Source organism: Ovis aries, chromosome 11 (assembly GCF_016772045.2).
Source record: "Ovis aries strain OAR_USU_Benz2616 breed Rambouillet chromosome 11, ARS-UI_Ramb_v3.0, whole genome shotgun sequence".
Lineage (NCBI taxonomy): Eukaryota > Metazoa > Chordata > Mammalia > Artiodactyla > Bovidae > Ovis > Ovis aries.
The window spans coordinates 42476092-42493628 of record NC_056064.1 but is presented as its reverse complement, the minus strand read 5'-3'; the positions used below and the strand labels follow the sequence as shown (position 1 = coordinate 42493628).

The window sequence follows — 17537 nt, the reverse complement described above, 5'->3', positions numbered from 1 at the left end:
TGAAGCAGGAGCCTTGTAGGAAGGAGTAGGAGGGGAAGTGAAATGGGAGGGGACTTCATCTTTTCAATCACAAAGGCCTCGGTAGTGACCTGGTTCCTCCTCCTGCCCTGGGACAGGTACAGCCAAGCTGATGCCCTCAAGTACGTGGGGATCGAGCGGGAGACGGATGTCCTTTAGGCCTCATGGGCCCCTCGCCAGCGCCTTGGTCGAGGCACTGTCCTGCTTTCCTGCACACACCACTGCTGCTCGAGTTTCCTGCACTAAGTGTCTCCTACACCGAGAAACCCCCCACCCGCTCCCTCTGTAGTGAGGCTTCACCTGTGTCCAGCGGGGACAGAAATGTCTCAGCTAGAGGGGAGACACAGGCGGCTAGGGCTTGGGCTCCCAGGAGAGAGAGTTGCACCAGTGGGAGACTGTGTCTCAGGCCTTGGAGGAAGAGAGCACAGGCTGGGGGCGGGTGACGTTTGCTTGAGTTCTTAATGGCTCCCCAGGCTGTGGGCCTCAGGAGTCACCTTGGACGGTTCCTAACAAGCATTAGCCTAACTTTCCAAATCAAGGATCCTTCCTGTAGTTGGGTCACCAGCAGATCTCTCTGTGGTCCTGAGACCTGGAGAGGACAGGTTCAGTGAAGTTTGGTACCCGGAGCTTATGAGTGATCAGGGTTAAAGATGAGCCTGGTGGGCAGAGCAGACTGAATTCAGAGGGGAGATGGGGCACCTGACTACTACCTCTTTCCCCCTGACATGCTTCAAACTGAAAGAGTGTGGGTTCTAAGAAAAGCTCTTCAAGGCTGGGAGAAAGAAAGCTGAGTGCCATCCATCCTTCTGCAGACAGTGAGAACCAGCCCGACGACAATAATAAACTGCGAAGCTTAGGGCCCAGCAGGCTTTGGGGCACCCTCTGTGTGTACTCTGGAGACGAATGGGTATGTTTTCAGATTCCCAGGAGCAGATACAGGTGCCCTGTCAACCCCTTCCAAAGTTCTGATTTGGCAACGACAGGTGGGCATTACACTGCTGCTGAAGAACTGGAGGGGTGGTGCAACCTGGGTGTGACGCTCTTGTTCCCTGCAGATGTAGCTGTTTTTAGGCCTTTCGTTTCCCTTAGAGGCTGGGCCTATGGGGCCGCTCTTGGTCCTGTCTTCCAGGTAGTGGGGTACAGGCCTGGACTAGAGAAGTGGAAGGTTGTTGGTGGATCACTTTCCTGCCTGGAGTCCCTGCTGTTGGAAAGGATGAGTTGACACTATGTGTTTGGAGGTGGGTGAGGAGCTCCCAGGTTGCGCATGTTTAGGATGGCACCATACAGGCAGACTGGCAGAGGGTATTTAAATGTCAAGAAGAAGCAGAAGCAGGCCAGCCACCTGTGCCAGTTCATAGTGACATTCTCTCTGGGATTCATGGAAGCACTTTATTTCCTTTAGAAGGTCTGGAGATTGAGGTGGAGTTTGAGCTAAGGTCTCGGGGGTCCCTGCCCGAATCTCTTTCCTGAGGGAGCGGGGAAGAGGTGGTGGAAGATTCTCCTCCAGTTCTCTCTCATGTCCTGGTGGAGGCAGGAGCTGCCTTGAAACAGCAGAATTGAATGAGAATGGCACCAGCCCTAAGAACCGCCCCTGTGTCTATGGCTGGTGCTGAGCTGCAGGGAATAAGGAGCTTTGTGCTAGAGAAAGAGAAATGAGCAGGTACAGACTAGCCTAGGGTGTATTAGATAAGGGAGCCAGCTTCTCCCTTCTCTGTGGGGAATCAGAGCCTGTCTTCCCTGGTCTGTGTGGACCACCCCCTTCCTCTAACCCCATTGGCTGTCCCAGTGAAGCAAGGAGTAGAGTTCCCTCTGGCCAAACTGTCACCTAGGGATTTCTGTGGGACATGCGTGTGCACATGCATACACACACTCACTCACATACCCTCACTCACCACACTAGTGGGCACACAGGCACTCAGCACTGAGCACACGCCCAGCCAGTTCCTGACAGAAGCCTCTTCCCACCCGACGGGGCCAGCCCCTGCCATGCTTCTGAAATCTACATCTGCTGTGGTTTGTACGCATTGTGTATAGGGGACACCCTCTAGCTGGACTGTGGGCTCCAAATTACTCATAAATTATAGAGAAAAACCAGAGACAGAGGAAGGAGGGTTAGGACTGTTCGAAATGCAGTCTGGGGCTTGCTACGAGGAGTAGATGGGGATAAATTGACATCCAGCCTTTGAAAGGCTAGGCTGACCCTATCCTTCCTCGGCATGCAGAATCACTGTGGTTGACCCCGCCTTCCCCTGTGTCATATCACTACCAGCTGCTGTTGCTCCAGCATTCCCATCCTCTCCCCTGATCTCCCCCACCTTTAAATGACGGGTCTTAACCCCTCCCCCAAGACAAGTAATGATGGATGGAGTGAGGTGGTGGGGATGGCGGGGGAGGCTGGTATATGTGCGGCTCTGTTGCCAGTGAATTTCACGCACTTTAAAGTCCTGTGGCTTGTGACCTCTTATCTGAATAAAGTGGTAGAATCCATTTTGGCAAGTTGTGTGCTGTGTGCTTTGGGGTCCAGGGATGAACCCTGGAAGGATCCAGGGGTGGCAGTTCAGGGGCAGCACAGGCTGAAGCTTGAGTATTCTGATCTCCACTTGTCCACGGAGACCAGGGTTGGGGGAGATCTGGGGCAGGGGGTTGGCAAGAACCAAGCAGCCTTCCAGCAGGCGATGCCGGGATTCTGAGTGCTCCCCATTAAAGATTCTGGAGCTGTCAGATTATTTCCCTGAAAGTCATCCCGCTTATCCGCTAGCCATGCCACCAACTACCACACACAGACTGGAGCTCTGTCACTCTGCTTTATTAGAACAGCTCCGAGACTGAGAGCACAGCTTCAGAGTGGAGGCTGGATCAGGCTTGGGTGAGTGACCAGCAGACCTCATGAGACTTCCAACACAGAAGAAGCACACTGGGCTTCTCAACACAGGAGAAGCGCACTGGGCACAGGACAGGACAGTCAATTGATTTTGTCTTTTATATATAAACTGGATAATTTAAAAAAATTAGAGTGATATATATAGTTTCTCTAGAGAGAGACTTTGCAACAAAAAATATATATAAAGAATATGACCTCCTGGACAAATGAAGCAGCATCTCTGAGCGGAGGAAAGAGGGCTCCTCATGCATTGGAGAGGGGGGCCAAGCCTTTGGACAGGCACCAAGGCTATTGCATATCTTGGAGGAGGGAGGAAGAGTAGAGGGCTGGCTAGTCAGTGTGTCTGCATTATTCTCTCTACATTGCAAGTTTTTTTATGGCTTTGGCTAAAGCGTGTAAAGCAGCGGAGGTACTAAGGTGCTAAAGTGAGGCCTCTCGGTCTCTAAAAAACAAAAAGGGGTGTGGAGGGGGCAGCAATGAAGCCCTCCCTAACCCCCAACTGAGGGGAAGCAGGTGGAAGATGTTCTGCAGGGGAGTGGGGAGGCTGAGGGGTATGACTGAGCAGCCTCCCCCCATGCCCTGTGCGCCCCTGCAATCCCACACATCTGTCCCTGCTGAGATTGAATATTTGAAGGGAGGCGGTTAATCTCCCCTGCACTCTGGTGTTAATCCCTGGCCGTAGCTGGGACGGGTGGCAGGAAAGGCCTGGGCCAACCCCACGAGGCTTCTTTGGGGCAGGCAAACAACCAGGAGCCTGGGGAAATGGGGATGGGCAGGGCATTGGTTTTAGGCAGTGAGGCTCAGCCACTCCCTTTGGTCCCATCTGTAGCTCTGCCCACCAGACTTGGCAGGAGGGAAATCCTCTAGATGAGCAGAGCCAGCTAAGAGGAGCCACATGTCCCTGCAAGGATGGGGTGGAGGTGGGATTGGGGAATTTGGAGGAGACGGGCTTGGTCCTTGAAGCCCCTCTCCCGATTCATTCAGATCTGGACTCCTCCAGAATCTGGGGTAGGTTTTGGTCCCGGGGGCCAGGGGCTGGGGCTGGGGCTGGGGCTGGGGCTGGAGCTGGGGCTGGAGCTGGGGCTGGAACTTGGGTGGAAGCTGGTGTCGGGGTCGGGGCTGAGGCTGGAGCCGGGGCCGGGCCTGAAGTAGGCAGAGGAGGCTTGCTGCCAGCATGGTAATCATGTGTGGCCTTGGGCTCATTGGTGTGGTAGGAGCCCTTATAGCGATGATTCTGTAGATAGAAGAGCACCAACATTCCCACCAGTCCCAGCAGCAAGAAGGCCACCAAAACTGAAAGAGAAAAAAGGAACAATTCAGGGCAGATCTTTGGGGTTTCACCTATACACAGACACACATGTATCCTTTTGGCCTAAAGCATATGTGTCCGACAGCATCAGCTGTACAACCACATCAAGCTATTCTTGATGTGTCTGGTTGGTCTAAAGTCCTGGCTTCTATTCTGTTTCTAATATTAGAATTTCTGTTTCTCATATGGTGTATGTAATGTTTAATAAATTTCTCTTTCTAATAATAGAATTCTATCCTATTTCTAACACTCTCTTTCAAAATCCTTGGTACTTACGCCAATTTCTCATTTTTCTGGATGTTACTGTACCCCTGTTTCCTCATCCCTTAGCTTTAGCCCCAATTATTTTTTTTTATAATGGCTTTATTGAGATATAGTTAACATACCATAAAATGTATTCTTTTATAGTGCAGTAAAGCTCCCTTTAAGACACAGTTCCTGCCTAATTCTGGGACCTTTTAGATATTAAACCCCTGACTTTGGTGGGAATGTGTGGCCATGACCCAACAGAGGAGCATATGACTTAAGCTGCTCATCATGAAGTGAACATTATCTGATCCACAAAGTCATAAAGTCAGAGACGTGACCAGCAATGGACTACCATTACAGGGAAATGATATATTGAGTCAGGCAGTGATAGGCACATCACTGTAAAAACTTTGGCCCAGTGTTAATATTTCATTTCTATTAAAATCTATAGAATCTGCCAATATTTAAAAATCTCCAAGCTGATTATCAGCTACCTTCAGCATAGCCTGTGTCATGGTTCTTGGCACCACCATATACTGAGTGCCTTCACTACCCCTCAGGCCTGAGGATACGGGGACAGGGAGGGAAGGCTGACAGGCAGAGGGTAGAATGAGAGGTCAGGGTAGGGACGGTGCCACTCACAGCCCAAAAGTATAGCAACCCATCCGTCGTCATGGTAGTACGGGAAGTCTGAAAAAAGAACGCACCGGTTAGGAGGAGCCTCCTGCAGATTAAGAGTTATTTCCTTTCCCCATTGTCCCTCTTTTCCCTTCCTCTTCTGTGTCCCTGGGGATGTACCTGGGGGAAGATACCAGGGGTCCAGCTCAGGGGGCACCTCTGAGACAAGACGTGGCATGGCTCCGCAGTTAGACTCAGACAGCTCTCCCTGGACACGAAGGGCCTCAGCCAGCTCCGCGGTCATGGGTCGAGGCGTTCGGAAGTGGGTCTTGAGAGGAGCCACGTTGTTGAATCGGACACCAGACAGGCAGCCCGAGAAACCTGGTGTGTTGTAGCGCTGGATCTCTGGGTCAATCACTCCAGTCTCTGAGGGAGAGGCAGCCAAGAAAGAAAGAGACTTGGACCCCCCAACAGCCCTGGTCCCTCTCACCACCCCTAGGTTCCCACTTCGGTAGCAGCACCTTCACTGCCACTCCCCATCCTTCACCCTCCTCTGGACTCCAGAGGAGTCCGCAGCTCCTGACCCCAAATGCCGTCTCAACCCCCGCTTACCCATAACGCGCCCCAAATACAAGGCCTTGGGTGAGTCTAGCTGGCTGTCCACCAACAGTGAGAACTTCTGTTCCGTCAGGGAGAAGTAGTCCACCTGAATTGGGAGGGGAAAGGAGATGAGAGGGAGAACCAGCAGACCAGCAGCAGACATAGCCCAGACCAGGCTGGGACTCTCCTCTCCTGACTGGTGGTGGGTCCTAACTCAGTCCCACGTGGGCAAGTCCTGGGCCCAGACACAGGATTTGGTATTAAAAACCTTACAAACTGGTTTTGAGCCCTGTCTTTGCAGCTTATGGTGGTTTGGAAAAACCACTTTACTGTCAGAGCCCCTTTCGTGACTAGTCAAATGAAGATAAGAAGAGCTGCCTACCTGAACGGCCTCACAGGGCGACTGTGAGGTCCCATGATACTACACGTGAACATTCTCTGTACATTGGAATGTGCTCTACAGATGCTAAACATCTGCCATTTCCCACTGCCACAGCCTTGACGATGAGGTTCTGAACCCCTGACGATCTGAACCCCTGGCACACACCTGGATGAAGAGGTTGCGGTAGACCCGGGTGATGTTGACACTGTGGGGCTGGCCGTCTGTCACAGGGCGGGTGGTGAGCTGGTACACATAGGGGCTGGTGCCCAGCTGGTAGCGCAGCTGCAAGGTCCCTGTGGGGTGGGAAGAAGGAAGAGGGGGGTCTCCCCTCAGCCCCCAGAGTCCCCATCTTTTTTTTCTTTTTGGCTTCGCCATGCTGCCTATGGGATCTTCGTTCCCTGACCAGGGATGGAACCTGTGGCCCCTGCATTTGGAAGTACCAGGGAAGTCCCCTGAAACCGCCACCTTGGAAGAGTACTTGAGTCCTTGTACTGGTCGATAGTCATGAGAATGGAGGGCACCCAGAGATCGCTGGAGTGGAGGGCGAGAGCCGTGGGGAGCTCACCGTCTTCCTTGATGAGCACGGCCATGTAGTCACGCACAAAGGAGCTGACGTAGAGGAGGACGGCGGGGGCAGACTGGGTGCTGAAGCTGAAGGACACCTCTTCTCCAGTGACGTTGTAGACAGGTCCGCGGTAGCCTGGCACCGGCCGGCCCGGCCGTGGGTAATCAGGCAGACGGTACCCAGGGCCATGGTAGCCGGGCACGTAGCCGGGAGTGTCGTAGCCGGGGATGTAACCAGGCTCGTAGCCCGGCACTGGCCGGCTCAGCATGTGGGAGAACTCCCGGGCTGCGGAGCGCAGCGCCGACTGGAGGTTATAGCGCATCCAGGTGCCAGGCTCAAAGAAACCGCCAATATCTGAGACAGAAGTAGTGAAGTCAGGGCCCGTCCCCACCTCCAGACGCTATGTATGTCATCCACGCACACCATCTGGCACGTGTCCCCTGTTTCCACTACACCACAACCCATCTCCATTCACTTTTAGGTCCCCTGGAGGCCCTATGTCATGGAATGGAATCTTAAAATCATAAGAAATGGAAAAGTTCATCTGATCCAACCCCTGCGCTTTACAGATGGGGAAAGCAAGGCTCTGAAATGGGCCGCGACTTGCCTGAGGATACATAGTAAGTGGAGGGTCAGAATTAGAATCAAGATACCACAAACCCACCTGCCACTACTCGCACTTCTAAACCAAGACCAAAGGGCTTCTGTGGGTCCCTTAGTCCCTGTGTCTTCCTACCTCACCAGTGACCTACCTGCTCATGCATCCTCCTAGACCCGCCTTGGGGAGGATGTGTTCTTGGTGTATGTGCAGAATCTTGCTATGGTGAATGTCAAGGCTCGCCTTAACCAAGAACCAGGCTGTAGACATGTTTTAGGCGTGCAGCGATTGTCAACTAGGAAATGGCATAGGAGGGCATTGTGCAGCCTGATGGGGATATGCTTGCAAGGGGGGCAACCTGGGTTCCCTTGGTGACAGTGAGAAGATGGGGAAGTTATTTGTTTTGTTGCTGTTGCCCTTGTCGTGCCAGCTAGCTGTGCCATCCCTTCCTTGTCCCGCTTTATTCTTTTGGGAATCACCCAGCAGCTTCAGCTGCCTGAGAGCCCAGCTCAAAGCTCAAGAGCCCAGGATGACCACAGTCTTCCCCGATGCTGACACTGCGTCCTCCCTCCTTCCTTGACCTCCCTACATCCCATGATGCCCTCTGGCTCATTCCTCCCATAGCCAGCAGCACTGACCATGGTTGCAGTATGGCCCATCGAAAGCCGTGAGGTCACAGTCACAGGTGTAGTAGCTGTAGCGCTCCACACAGCGGCCGCCATGGAAACAGGGGAACCGGGGGTGGGCGCAGTGGCCTGTGCAGTTGGGTGAGGTACCCTCAGAGGCATTGGCACGGCCCTCCAGGTTCAGAGTCACTCCATTCAGACGCATAGCCCTCAAGCAACCCACAAAAGGCCTCCTCTTAAGCTCTGCAGATCCTGGGGGGAAAGTGGGCAGGTGGAGAAATGGGTGTAGAGCAGAGACGGGAAAGTATCGGGGTTGCAAAGGCAGTGGAGGGCTAGAAGAATGGAAGAGAGGCCAGGGACTGGAGAGGAAGGGTGGGCCTTGGCTCACTGTGAGGCTGAGGGGATTGCGACCTAAGAGATGGGGTTCCTGGAAACAAGGAGAGTGGCCTCAAGAGGGTAGGATGGTGACAGAGGCTTCAGACCTGCCTCCAGGTTGCTGCTCACCAACATACAGGGGCCGGTCGTACTCCAGCCAGATGTAGGTCTGCAGGGGCATTGGCCGTAGCACCCAAGGCCGGTGATCGACGCGGAGCCGGGCCTGCTTCACGTTGATTTCCGCCCGGACGAGGTGCCACTCGTCGTCGCTGAACTCGAAGTCGTCTGAGTGCACCGTCAGGTTCTCATCCCCATTCCCCACGTCAAAGGCGAAGACCACGTCCCGGGACGCTGGACAGTGTGGGGGGTGGGGGGAGACAACTCAGCACCCCCAGGGCCCTCAGGGGTCGACACAGCCCTTCTTCTCTGCTCTTCGGAGCTCCCTGACTGTCCCTTCAATCTGTTTACGTGTGAGCGTGCTAAGTCGCTTCAGTCCTGTCCGACTTTGAGACCCCATGGACTGTAGCCCCCCAGGCTCCTCTGTCCATGGGATTCTTCAGGCAAGATTACTGGAGTGGGTTGCCATTTCCTTCTCCAGTAGATCTTCCTGACCCAGAGGATTGAACCCCAGTCTCTTATATCTCTTGCATTGGCAGGCGGATTCTTTACTAGCTTCTACCACCTGGGAAGCCCAATCTGTTTACAGCCTGGGACAAAACCCATAAAGTGCTTAAAACCTCATACCTCTGGTCTCCCACATTCGCAGATTCCTGGAGCCAGCTTCCCAGCCCCACCTCTCAGGTTAGAAGCATAGCTCATCAAATAGGAGCCCTGCACCTCGCACCCACCCCAGGCCAACCCACCGGAGTCCAGCTTCCTCACTCACAACTCAGGGGCCAAAGGTCCAGACAGGCCAAGTCGGTGCTCAGGGTCACAAAGCCAGCTATTGAGATGGTGCTGGGTCTAGAAGCCAGGCCCATCTAAAGCCCTTCCTATGCTGCCTTTCAAAAGGGCATCTGGCCTTGCCACTTAGCCCAGCCTCCACCCACCCCACATCTCCCCAAGGGTCTTCCTCCCCGCAGTGTCTGCCTGCTCACTGTTAAGTTCCACCCGCACGTAAGGCCGGCGCCACTGGCAGTAAGGGCCCCCCATATTCTCTAGGAAGACTCCCGAGGGAGCCGAAGTCCTGAAGTAGAAAGAGACGTCAAGGCTGTGGTTGGCCCGGATTGGGGGAAAGCGTAGTGCAGCCCCAGTGTGGAAGGAGATGGTGTTCCAGGAATTTCCTACAGAACCAAATGGAGGAAGGCCTTGTCAGCAGGACGGGAGGCAGGCGACAGGGCAAAGGGGGACAGCTGGGGGAACCCAGGGAGAGACTAAGGCGTGTCATGAAAGAGAGGAAGGTGCACGTGCACAGGAACAGGCGTGGGCATGTCACAGCCAGAGCCAGGGTGTCTGGCAGGGTGTCCTGGAGACACCCTCCCCACCCCCCCACCCCCCCGCAGTGGGTCAGGGCTTTGGAACTAGAGAGCCTGCAAGGGCACACAAAAAGGCTCTGCCACTCACGGTCGCCGTAGCAGCGCAGAGGCCTCAGAAAGAACTGGGCCTCCGAACTGGATCGGTTTGTGTCCCCCACCACCACCTGAGTGACAGGCAGATGGTCCACAAAGGTCAGCAGGCCCTTGTCGGTTCTCCTGTGGGGATGGGGATGTGGTGGCTCAGCCCTTGTTGCTCGGCAGCCCCCAGCATCCTGAAAGCCCTGTTCCTCTGCCCCCCTTACCACTGGGGCTGGTCGGCGTCACAGTTACAGTGCAGGGCAGGGTCCACACAGCTCCGGTCCAGACCACAGGCACAGCGCTGGATCCCAGGCTGCGAGCCACCCCAGTAGAAGTGCTGTTCCTCGTTTCGGCCAATCCAAAAGCTGTACGGGTAGCCTCCTGGGGACAAGGGACAGGCAGCTTCCAGGCCCCACCCTCCATTAGCCTCAGGGCTCCTCCCTCACCCTTCCAACCAGCCCAGGCCACTTCCTGAGCCCTCTGGTCCTCTTCTCCCAGACCCCATGGGTCTCTCCTCCAGCTTTCACCCTGCCCTCCCCACCCCAGCCCTAACCTGCTGTGTTGAGCAGCCGGGAATTGTAGCAGGAGAACTCGATCCACTGCTCACAGTGCTGGGAAGCATTGGCCAGGGCACTGACCTCCTCCCAGGATGCATTCCAGTACTGGACGGCCCCGAGGAATGGCCGCTCCATGCTGGAACCCGTCACCCGAGTCGTCCACAGCCTGTCATGGCGCACAACTGTCCATGCCCGGTTCTCTGGGGGAGGGGACAAGGCAGAGCTGTGGCTGGAGAGGAGCATTCTCTACCTGCCTCCAGCACCACTGCTGCAATTCAGAGCCAATCAATGAGGCCAGAAGCTCCATTCCAGCCCAGCTCTACGTCTCCAACATCACAGACCGGCTCTGAGACAGCTGGAATGGACCAGAAAGCTGAGATCTAGCTGCAAGTCTAGATTACAAACTCCTGAATGTTCCCTTCCCGCTCTGTCCTCCGTTACCCCTCCGCCGCTTAATCTTACTGGCTCCGGTCCACCCTTCCATCCTTCCTGTTCCCCCCTACACTCCCACACTTCATCGTCCACTGCCCATCACCCCTCAATCAGAGCCACTTACCTCGGATATCACAATACACCACAAATGGCTTCAGGGGGCCACTACCATCAGGATCAATGGTGAAGTTTCCAGAAGTTTTCCCGCTGAGTCGATAAGCCTCACAGGATTCCTTATACAAAGCTGGTGGGTAGTGAGTTGGGGAAAAGGTAGTTAGGGGGTTGGGGGCTAGAAGGGCAAGCCCCACCATCTTTAGCTACCTCACGATCCCCAGAAACTTCCTGACTCTCCCCCACACTCCAGCTGGCTTACGCTGGTGGCAGGTCTCCCCCTTGTAGCCTGTCAGTTCACAGTAGCAGATGAAGTCATCCCAAGACTGGTAGCAGCGACCGTCATGCTCACACATGTTAGGGCTGCACCTACGGGAGGGGGTCAGCACGCAGGGAAGGAGCCTTATGGGGAGCTGCAGAGTAGGGTCTGACCCCTACAAGCTTCAGTCCCAGGTCCTGAGAGCACCAGAACCCACCTAACATACTCCCCATAAGTAGCCAGGTAGAAGCCTGAATGTTGGGGCATTAGGAAGGCCTCAGGGCTCAAGTACTACTGTTGCCTCTTCCCCAAATTATTAATAATGCCTTATATCCCATCCTCACCTCCCCCCAAAGAAAACCCTCTAGGACCAAAAACAGATGCTTCATTTCCATTCTGAGCATGTGCCACTTTAAGGGAAGAACTGGGAAGTGAGAGGTCAAGAAGCAATCCTCCCCAGGTGGGAGACTCAGGAGCTGGGACCAGAAGGGAGATCATTGAGAAATGCCATTCCCATCACTGGGAGACTGTGGAAGAGGGCTTTGGAGGGGGTCACCTCTTGGAGGGAGAGGGGCTTCTGGATACCTATCAGTGATGCCACATGTGTCAAAGAGGACCTCAGCATAGTATCCAAGCCGCCGGCCCTCCACCAGAGTCAGGTTGACCAGTTGACCATCCACCTTGAGCAGCTCCATGCAGCCATGGAACGCCGTCTGGTTGGAGTGGCAGCCCGATCGACTGGCTGGCTTGGGACAACCTGGAGCAACCACCCCTGTGAGGCCCTCCCCAGGGGAGACTCCAGCGACCCTCCCCCAGGGAGATGCCAAGGGAGAGCCAGACATGAAGAAAGGAAGCAAGGAAGGGGGCCAGTAGACAATGACAGTGATGTTCCAGTCCCCAAGGCCCCAGAGGGGCAAGAGAGATTTACTGCTACAAAACTCTCCATGTAGCCCTATCTGGGTGGACTTAGATGGGACATTCCCACCCAGAGACAGGGGTCTAGCCAGGTTGACCTCCACTTACCTCCAAAGAAGTATGAGGTTCCTGTACGGATCAGCAGTGGGTATGAGACCCTGACCTCTGCCCCCTCGACATCATCAATGCTGATGACTGCATGGTTTTCCTGGGCCACAAAATTCACCTCATGCCAAAAACCATCATTCAGGCGGAACCCTGGACAGGACAGGAGGACAGTGTGGGTGGGGGAGGCACCATGCTCTGGAAGAGTGTCTTGAGTGGAGAAGCAGCAACCCCACTCTGTCCTAACAGCAGCCTCTGTGCTTCCCACTTTTACACTTATTACAGTGAAGAGGTGACATCCCCGAATGTCTCTCTTCACTATGTGCAACCCCAGTGGCTGACACAGAGTCAAAAGTCATCAGTGAATGATACCTACAGGGACCCTCCAAATGGAGTACCAGGATTCTCAGCCTTAGTCCCTCAGATCTGCCCTGCCCTCCAACTCCCAGCTGTCTAAATCCTGGGGCCTCCTGCAGGGCTCCCTCCCTTCCCTTCCTCAGCCCTCTGAGTGTGCAAAGGCCTCAGTCCAGGTCTACAGTCTCCTAGGTCTCCGCCTTGCTCTGGCCTCCCTTTGCCTCCCCTTCCTCTCCCTCTGCTCACCAGCAGCGAACTGAAGCTTCTTTCGGCCGGTCTGCACCACGGACACGTTGACCTGCCCTTCACTAAGCATCAGCTCCACGTGGCCCAACCCATCCCCCAGGGAGGAGAAGAGCAGCAGCCCAGTGAGATCCCAGGTGCGGAAGCGAAAAGAGACTGCGAGGCGGCCGCGGCGGGGGAAGCCAGGCACTTGCACGAAGTTGTGAGGACCTCCGAAATTGATGGGATGAGGAACCGGGTCCAGGCAACGGAATGCCACCTTACCCTGGGGACCCAAGTGAGGATGCATCAGCACCCTGGCCTCTGTGAGGAGCCAGGTTCCCTGGGTGTACCTCCCCAGCCTCACCCCGCCCAGAAACACGTCCAGGTGTGGAGAGGTCTCCAGCCACCAAGTCAGCCGTCAGGACCTACATCATCTCCTGATCATCTCAGGAGCGCCTGATTAGCTCCTGAGTTGGAGTAGGGGGGACCACATAATACCTAAACAGCCCTCAAGTCCCTCCTCAGACTGCGCTGTGTGACCCCTGGCCGAGCCACTCCGGGCCTCCACACCGTATTCTCTTCATTTATAACTGAGGAGATGGTGAGACCAGACCGCAGCTTTTAACTAGGCGGGAGCGGGGTTGGGAGCTGGCCTTTTGCAACTCCTGTGAGTCAGTGATGCCCCGCCCCCAACGTGAGCAGCTGGCCAGGGAGAGGGCTCCTCAGCTTTTAGATGATTCTCAAGATCTCTCCCCGCTCCACCCACTTGTTCCGGGTGGCTTTTGATGCCCCGTCCTCCCAGATCTCCCTGCCCACTGGCCTCGAAGGTGATCCGGGAATGGCGCCGCACGGCCAAGTCTGCGATGTTGACTCGGTTGAAGATGACGTTTTCAATGCAGCCGCGGAAATTATGCCGATAGGCAAGGTTCTTCTGCGCGGCGCCCACCAGCCCCCCGATGAACATCTGTGGGCGGGGTGAGGAGTAAGCTTCCCTAGATGTGGCAGCGTGCGCGCCTTTCTCGCGCTCCCGCTCAGGCTGAGGTCTGAGACACACGTTGCCCCAGTATCGGTATTGAAGCTGGAAGCTCGCTGGGCCTCCTGAGGCTTGGGTTTTAGCCCTGACCCCACCACAAATTGGCTGCATGCCCTTGGGTAAGTCGATGAACTTGTCTGGGGTTCTTTATCTGCATATCAGGGCCAGGAGAGGGCAATTTTCTCATCTTGCCTGATCCCCCAAATCCAGATTTCTAGACTCCATCTCAGCAGCTCTGGGGTGGAGCCCGGAAATCGGCATGCTAACACCAGCAACAACAACAAAACCCAAGCTTTTCTGGCAGTTTGCCAACTCTTGTTAGCATACTCAGAAAGCAGAGTCTTACCTCTGAATGAAGTGCCGCCCCCCACCGGCCCACCCAGCATCTCACTTAACCAAATGGCTCCTCCCCTCTTTGCTCACCTCGTTGTCCAGGTTCAGTCTCTCGAAGTCGCCATTGAGCACGAAGCGCTGCACGTAGCCGTCCAGGGTGAGATTTGCCTCACGGCCAAATCGGTCGACACGCACGTAATGCCAGTGCTGGTCATTGAGGACGCCGCCAGCGCTCACGGTCGTGTGACCCGGCCTTGGCTGGATGGGGCTGCTGCCTGAGGGTGGGGTAGGGCTGGGTCAGACTGGGAACCTGGACCCTATCGCCCAGCAACACCCCCAGGCGGAGCAACAGCCTGCAACACAGAGGAGGAACTGCTCAAGGCCCAGGACGGCCAGGGAGGGTGGGCACACAGAGACTGGACCACCCTCAGCCTGCGATGGATCGGTAGCCCTTGGCAAGTACGGACTTAGTCATTTAACCCCTCTGACAGAGTCGGACACGACTGAAGCGACTTAGCAGCAGCAGCAGCAGAGCCTCTGTCTTCCTATCACTAAAACGGGGCACGATAGCTGGTTCTACCTCATCATGGGCATATTGTGGAAAGCGAATGAGATACAAAATAACAACGCTTCAGGAGTGTGTGTGTATGTGTGTGTGTGTGCGCGCGCGCACCTGTATACCTATACACAATGTTTTTATAATGAGGAAACAGACTGGGAAAGTGCTTGTCCAAGGTCACACAGCTGGTAGGTGCTAGGTGCTGGAATCCGCTTGTCCTAATTCCCAGTCCAGAGTTTCGCAAGCACCAAATTTTACACGAAGAAGGCAGATGGGTCCAAACAGTTAAGGAAGGGGAAGATAAGGAATGGGGCGCGGCTTCGCGGAGGAGGTGCGACAAGGGACGTGGGAGGAGAACCTGGGGCTCCGCGCCGCGGCCGCGAGCTCACCCAGGCTCATGTGCAGCAGCAAGTGCGCCCCCTGCAGCTCGAGTGTCACGTAGTCGCCCTGGGCGCCCTCGGCGTGCAACAGGAGCCCGTCCTTTTCTTCGGTTTTGAAGCTGAAGGCGAACACGTCCCACAGACTCCGGCTGACCCCTCTCGGGAAGCGGTACGAGATGGCATCATCGCCATCGAAATACAGCACGTCGGACTCTGCGGGAAGGACCGTAGGTGGGGCGGGGGCCAGGGGATTCTGTCTCCCGCCCCCACCAAGACCCCGCACCCTTACTGTAAGGGCAGCCGTAGAGGCCAAGCCTCAGGCCGATCTTGCCGCGCGGGTTCCAAGCCAAAGGCACGATGCGGATGTAGCGCGCGGTGAAGTGATAGTGCAGGTCGTGGCGAACTACCGCCGACTCGTTCATGTTACCGAAGAAGGTCTAAGGGCAAGGGGAGAGCGGTGACCACGTTCCCACCCTCTGCTTGCTTTTCCATAGCCTCCCAGCCCGCAGCTGTCGCATCCAGCTAATCTCGACCTTTGGAAGGCAGACACTCCTTATCTCCTCCGCCTTCCTGACTTTACAGTTTCCCTAGCCTAGAGCGTCTTCTCCACCATCCCAGTATTTCCTCAGAGGTCAACTCAGATGTCGCCTCCTCCAAGAAGCTCTCCCAGATTTTACCTTGAAGTATGTTAAACGGCAAGCAGACGGTCCTTCTGGACTGAGTCCCTGGAGCGAAAGTCACTGCTCCTCATCTGTGCCCTCACCACCACCTCCTCCCCCTCCCCCCAAATGTGCCCAGCCCAGCCCAGGTCACGGAGTTGAGAAGGTTCCCCAAGCGTGTGTGCAGGGAGCCTGGAGTACCGCGTTGTGCCCTTGCTGATAGAACGGTGTCCAGCTGTCCACTCGGTCGCCGTAGAGCAGCATGTAACGTGTGACCCAGTCCCACGAGTTAAAGGAGCCCTGCGTGGCCACAGCCCGAATCCGGTGCTTCTTCATTAGGTCGATCTGGAGCCAGGGATTTGGGTCCCCAATCCGGGGAGACCATCCGCTTATTCCTACAGAAGGGACAAAGGCTTTCACCACTGGCTCCCCCTTTACCTCTAGCCCTTCAGAGTCCCTCACCCCACCATGGGGCACCACCGTGCTCACCGTGCAGCCGGGCAAAGCGGGGCGCAGTGAAGAGCCCATAGTAGGAGGAGGCGCCCAGGGAGCGTGCATACAGGGGCCCGACCAGCTCCTCATCGCAGCCATCTGGGTTGCAGGAACAGACATGTTTATCAGGGCGGCCCCTCCCAGTCTTTCCAAAGGCCCAGAACGCTGAGCAACTGGCGCTCCATCTTCACTCCCCCCAGTGCAGACCCAGCCCTAACTTAAACCACCTGCTCAACTTGGCCTGCAGCTACAGCTGCACACTGAGGGGAAGCTGGCTTCTCCTCCTGGGGGAACCCCTAGGTCAGACCCTCCCAAGGACCAGTTGGAGTTCAGTACTCCCCAGAACACAATCCCATACCTCAGCATCTTTCAGAACCTGAGTCACCCCAAGACATCAATCCATCCCCAGACTTAGCCTCAGTCCCATTCAGCAGCACCCGCAAACGTGCACGGAGCCCAAATGCAGGCCTAGCCCCAACCCCAGCCAGTCCTAGCGCCACCAGTTCCATGTCCAAATTTAGCATCGTATAGGCTCACCAAATACTGCCTGGATCCCAACCCCCATATCCAGCCCCAGCCTTAGCCGCAAACCCCAAACGCTGGTCCCTGGGCCAGCTCCAAGCCCAGCCCCAGTCCCCTTAACCCTAGCCCGAGTCACCGGTACCACTCTTATTCCCAACCCTCAAACCCGGCACTCGCTCCCGCTTGGATCCCAGCCCCAAGTCCCCGCCCGGGCCGACTCTATCTTCAGCTCGGAGCCCAGCCCCAGCCCCAGGCGCGCGCGCCAGCCTCGGAGCTGCATTGCGGAGCGCGGGGGAGAGGCTGCAAAGGATGAAAGCGCGCGAGTGCGCGCCGGCCGAGAAGCGACCCGCGACCACCCAGCCGCAATGCGGTGCGGGACCCGCCCTGCAGACCTCGGACTCCCGGGCCTAACCCCGCCTGCCTGCGAGCCCTGCACTCACAGTAGCCCCAGCCCCGGGCTCCTGAGACCGCGGCGAGTAGGATGCAGAAAACCCGGAGATGCATCATGCAGGGCTGACGGGTCTCGGCGGCCGCCTTCCAGTGCCCGGCTCCGGCTAGGGCTCCAGTTTCAGCTTGGGCTATCCTCCTGGGTTTTTGCAACGAATGGCTGTCTCTCCCCCTTACCCACCCCTCTCTCTTCCCACTCTCCCCCAGCCCTTCTTTCTTGTCTCCTTAGGTGCCGTTCCTGCTTCTCTGCTGTTCTCTCTTCTCCTTCCACCCTCTCTCACCTCCCCCCTTCCCCAGCCTCGCTCTCCTGGCACGCGCCGCTTTCCCAGACCCCGCGCAAGCGCGCGCCTCAGCCCCGCTGCGAAAGGGCGGGGGTAGAG

The 17537-nt window shown here is 56.1% G+C and overlaps 2 protein-coding genes across 11 annotated transcripts in view; one reads left to right on the top strand and one right to left on the bottom strand.

The window, feature by feature from the left end:
- EZH1 (enhancer of zeste 1 polycomb repressive complex 2 subunit) overlaps positions 1–2505 on the top strand; it is a 31398-nt gene extending 28893 nt beyond the window's left edge. For all 9 annotated transcript variants that reach the window (XM_060395638.1, XM_027974486.2, XM_060395639.1 and 6 more), the window contains one exon: positions 117–2505. In XM_060395638.1, the coding sequence (XP_060251621.1) occupies positions 117–177 (61 nt within the window). In that variant the 3' untranslated portion in view covers positions 178–2505. The remainder of the gene's footprint in view (positions 1–116) is intronic.
- Positions 2506–2803: 298 nt separating this feature from the next.
- On the bottom strand, positions 2804–17484 carry CNTNAP1 (contactin associated protein 1). 2 transcript variants are annotated; one of them, XM_004013400.5, is made up of 24 exons: positions 17151–17484; positions 16186–16287; positions 15898–16091; positions 15327–15474; positions 15047–15250; positions 14189–14373; positions 13553–13696; positions 12754–13015; positions 12157–12306; positions 11719–11890; positions 11137–11243; positions 10888–11007; positions 10328–10531; positions 9999–10155; positions 9785–9912; positions 9319–9504; positions 8351–8572; positions 7859–8098; positions 6623–6976; positions 6223–6350; positions 5688–5781; positions 5256–5501; positions 5100–5147; positions 2804–4192 (listed from the first exon to the last, which is right to left on the bottom strand). In XM_004013400.5, the coding sequence occupies exons 1-24, from the start codon at positions 17215–17217 to the stop codon at positions 3876–3878; spliced, it is 4179 nt and encodes a 1392-aa protein (XP_004013449.2). In that variant the 5' UTR covers positions 17218–17484; the 3' UTR covers positions 2804–3875. The 2 variants fall into 2 exon arrangements, with proteins under 2 accessions (XP_004013449.2, XP_027830283.1); XM_027974482.2 differs by lacking the exon at positions 17151–17484 and adding an exon at positions 16547–16650.
- Positions 17485–17537: the final 53 nt, after the last annotated feature.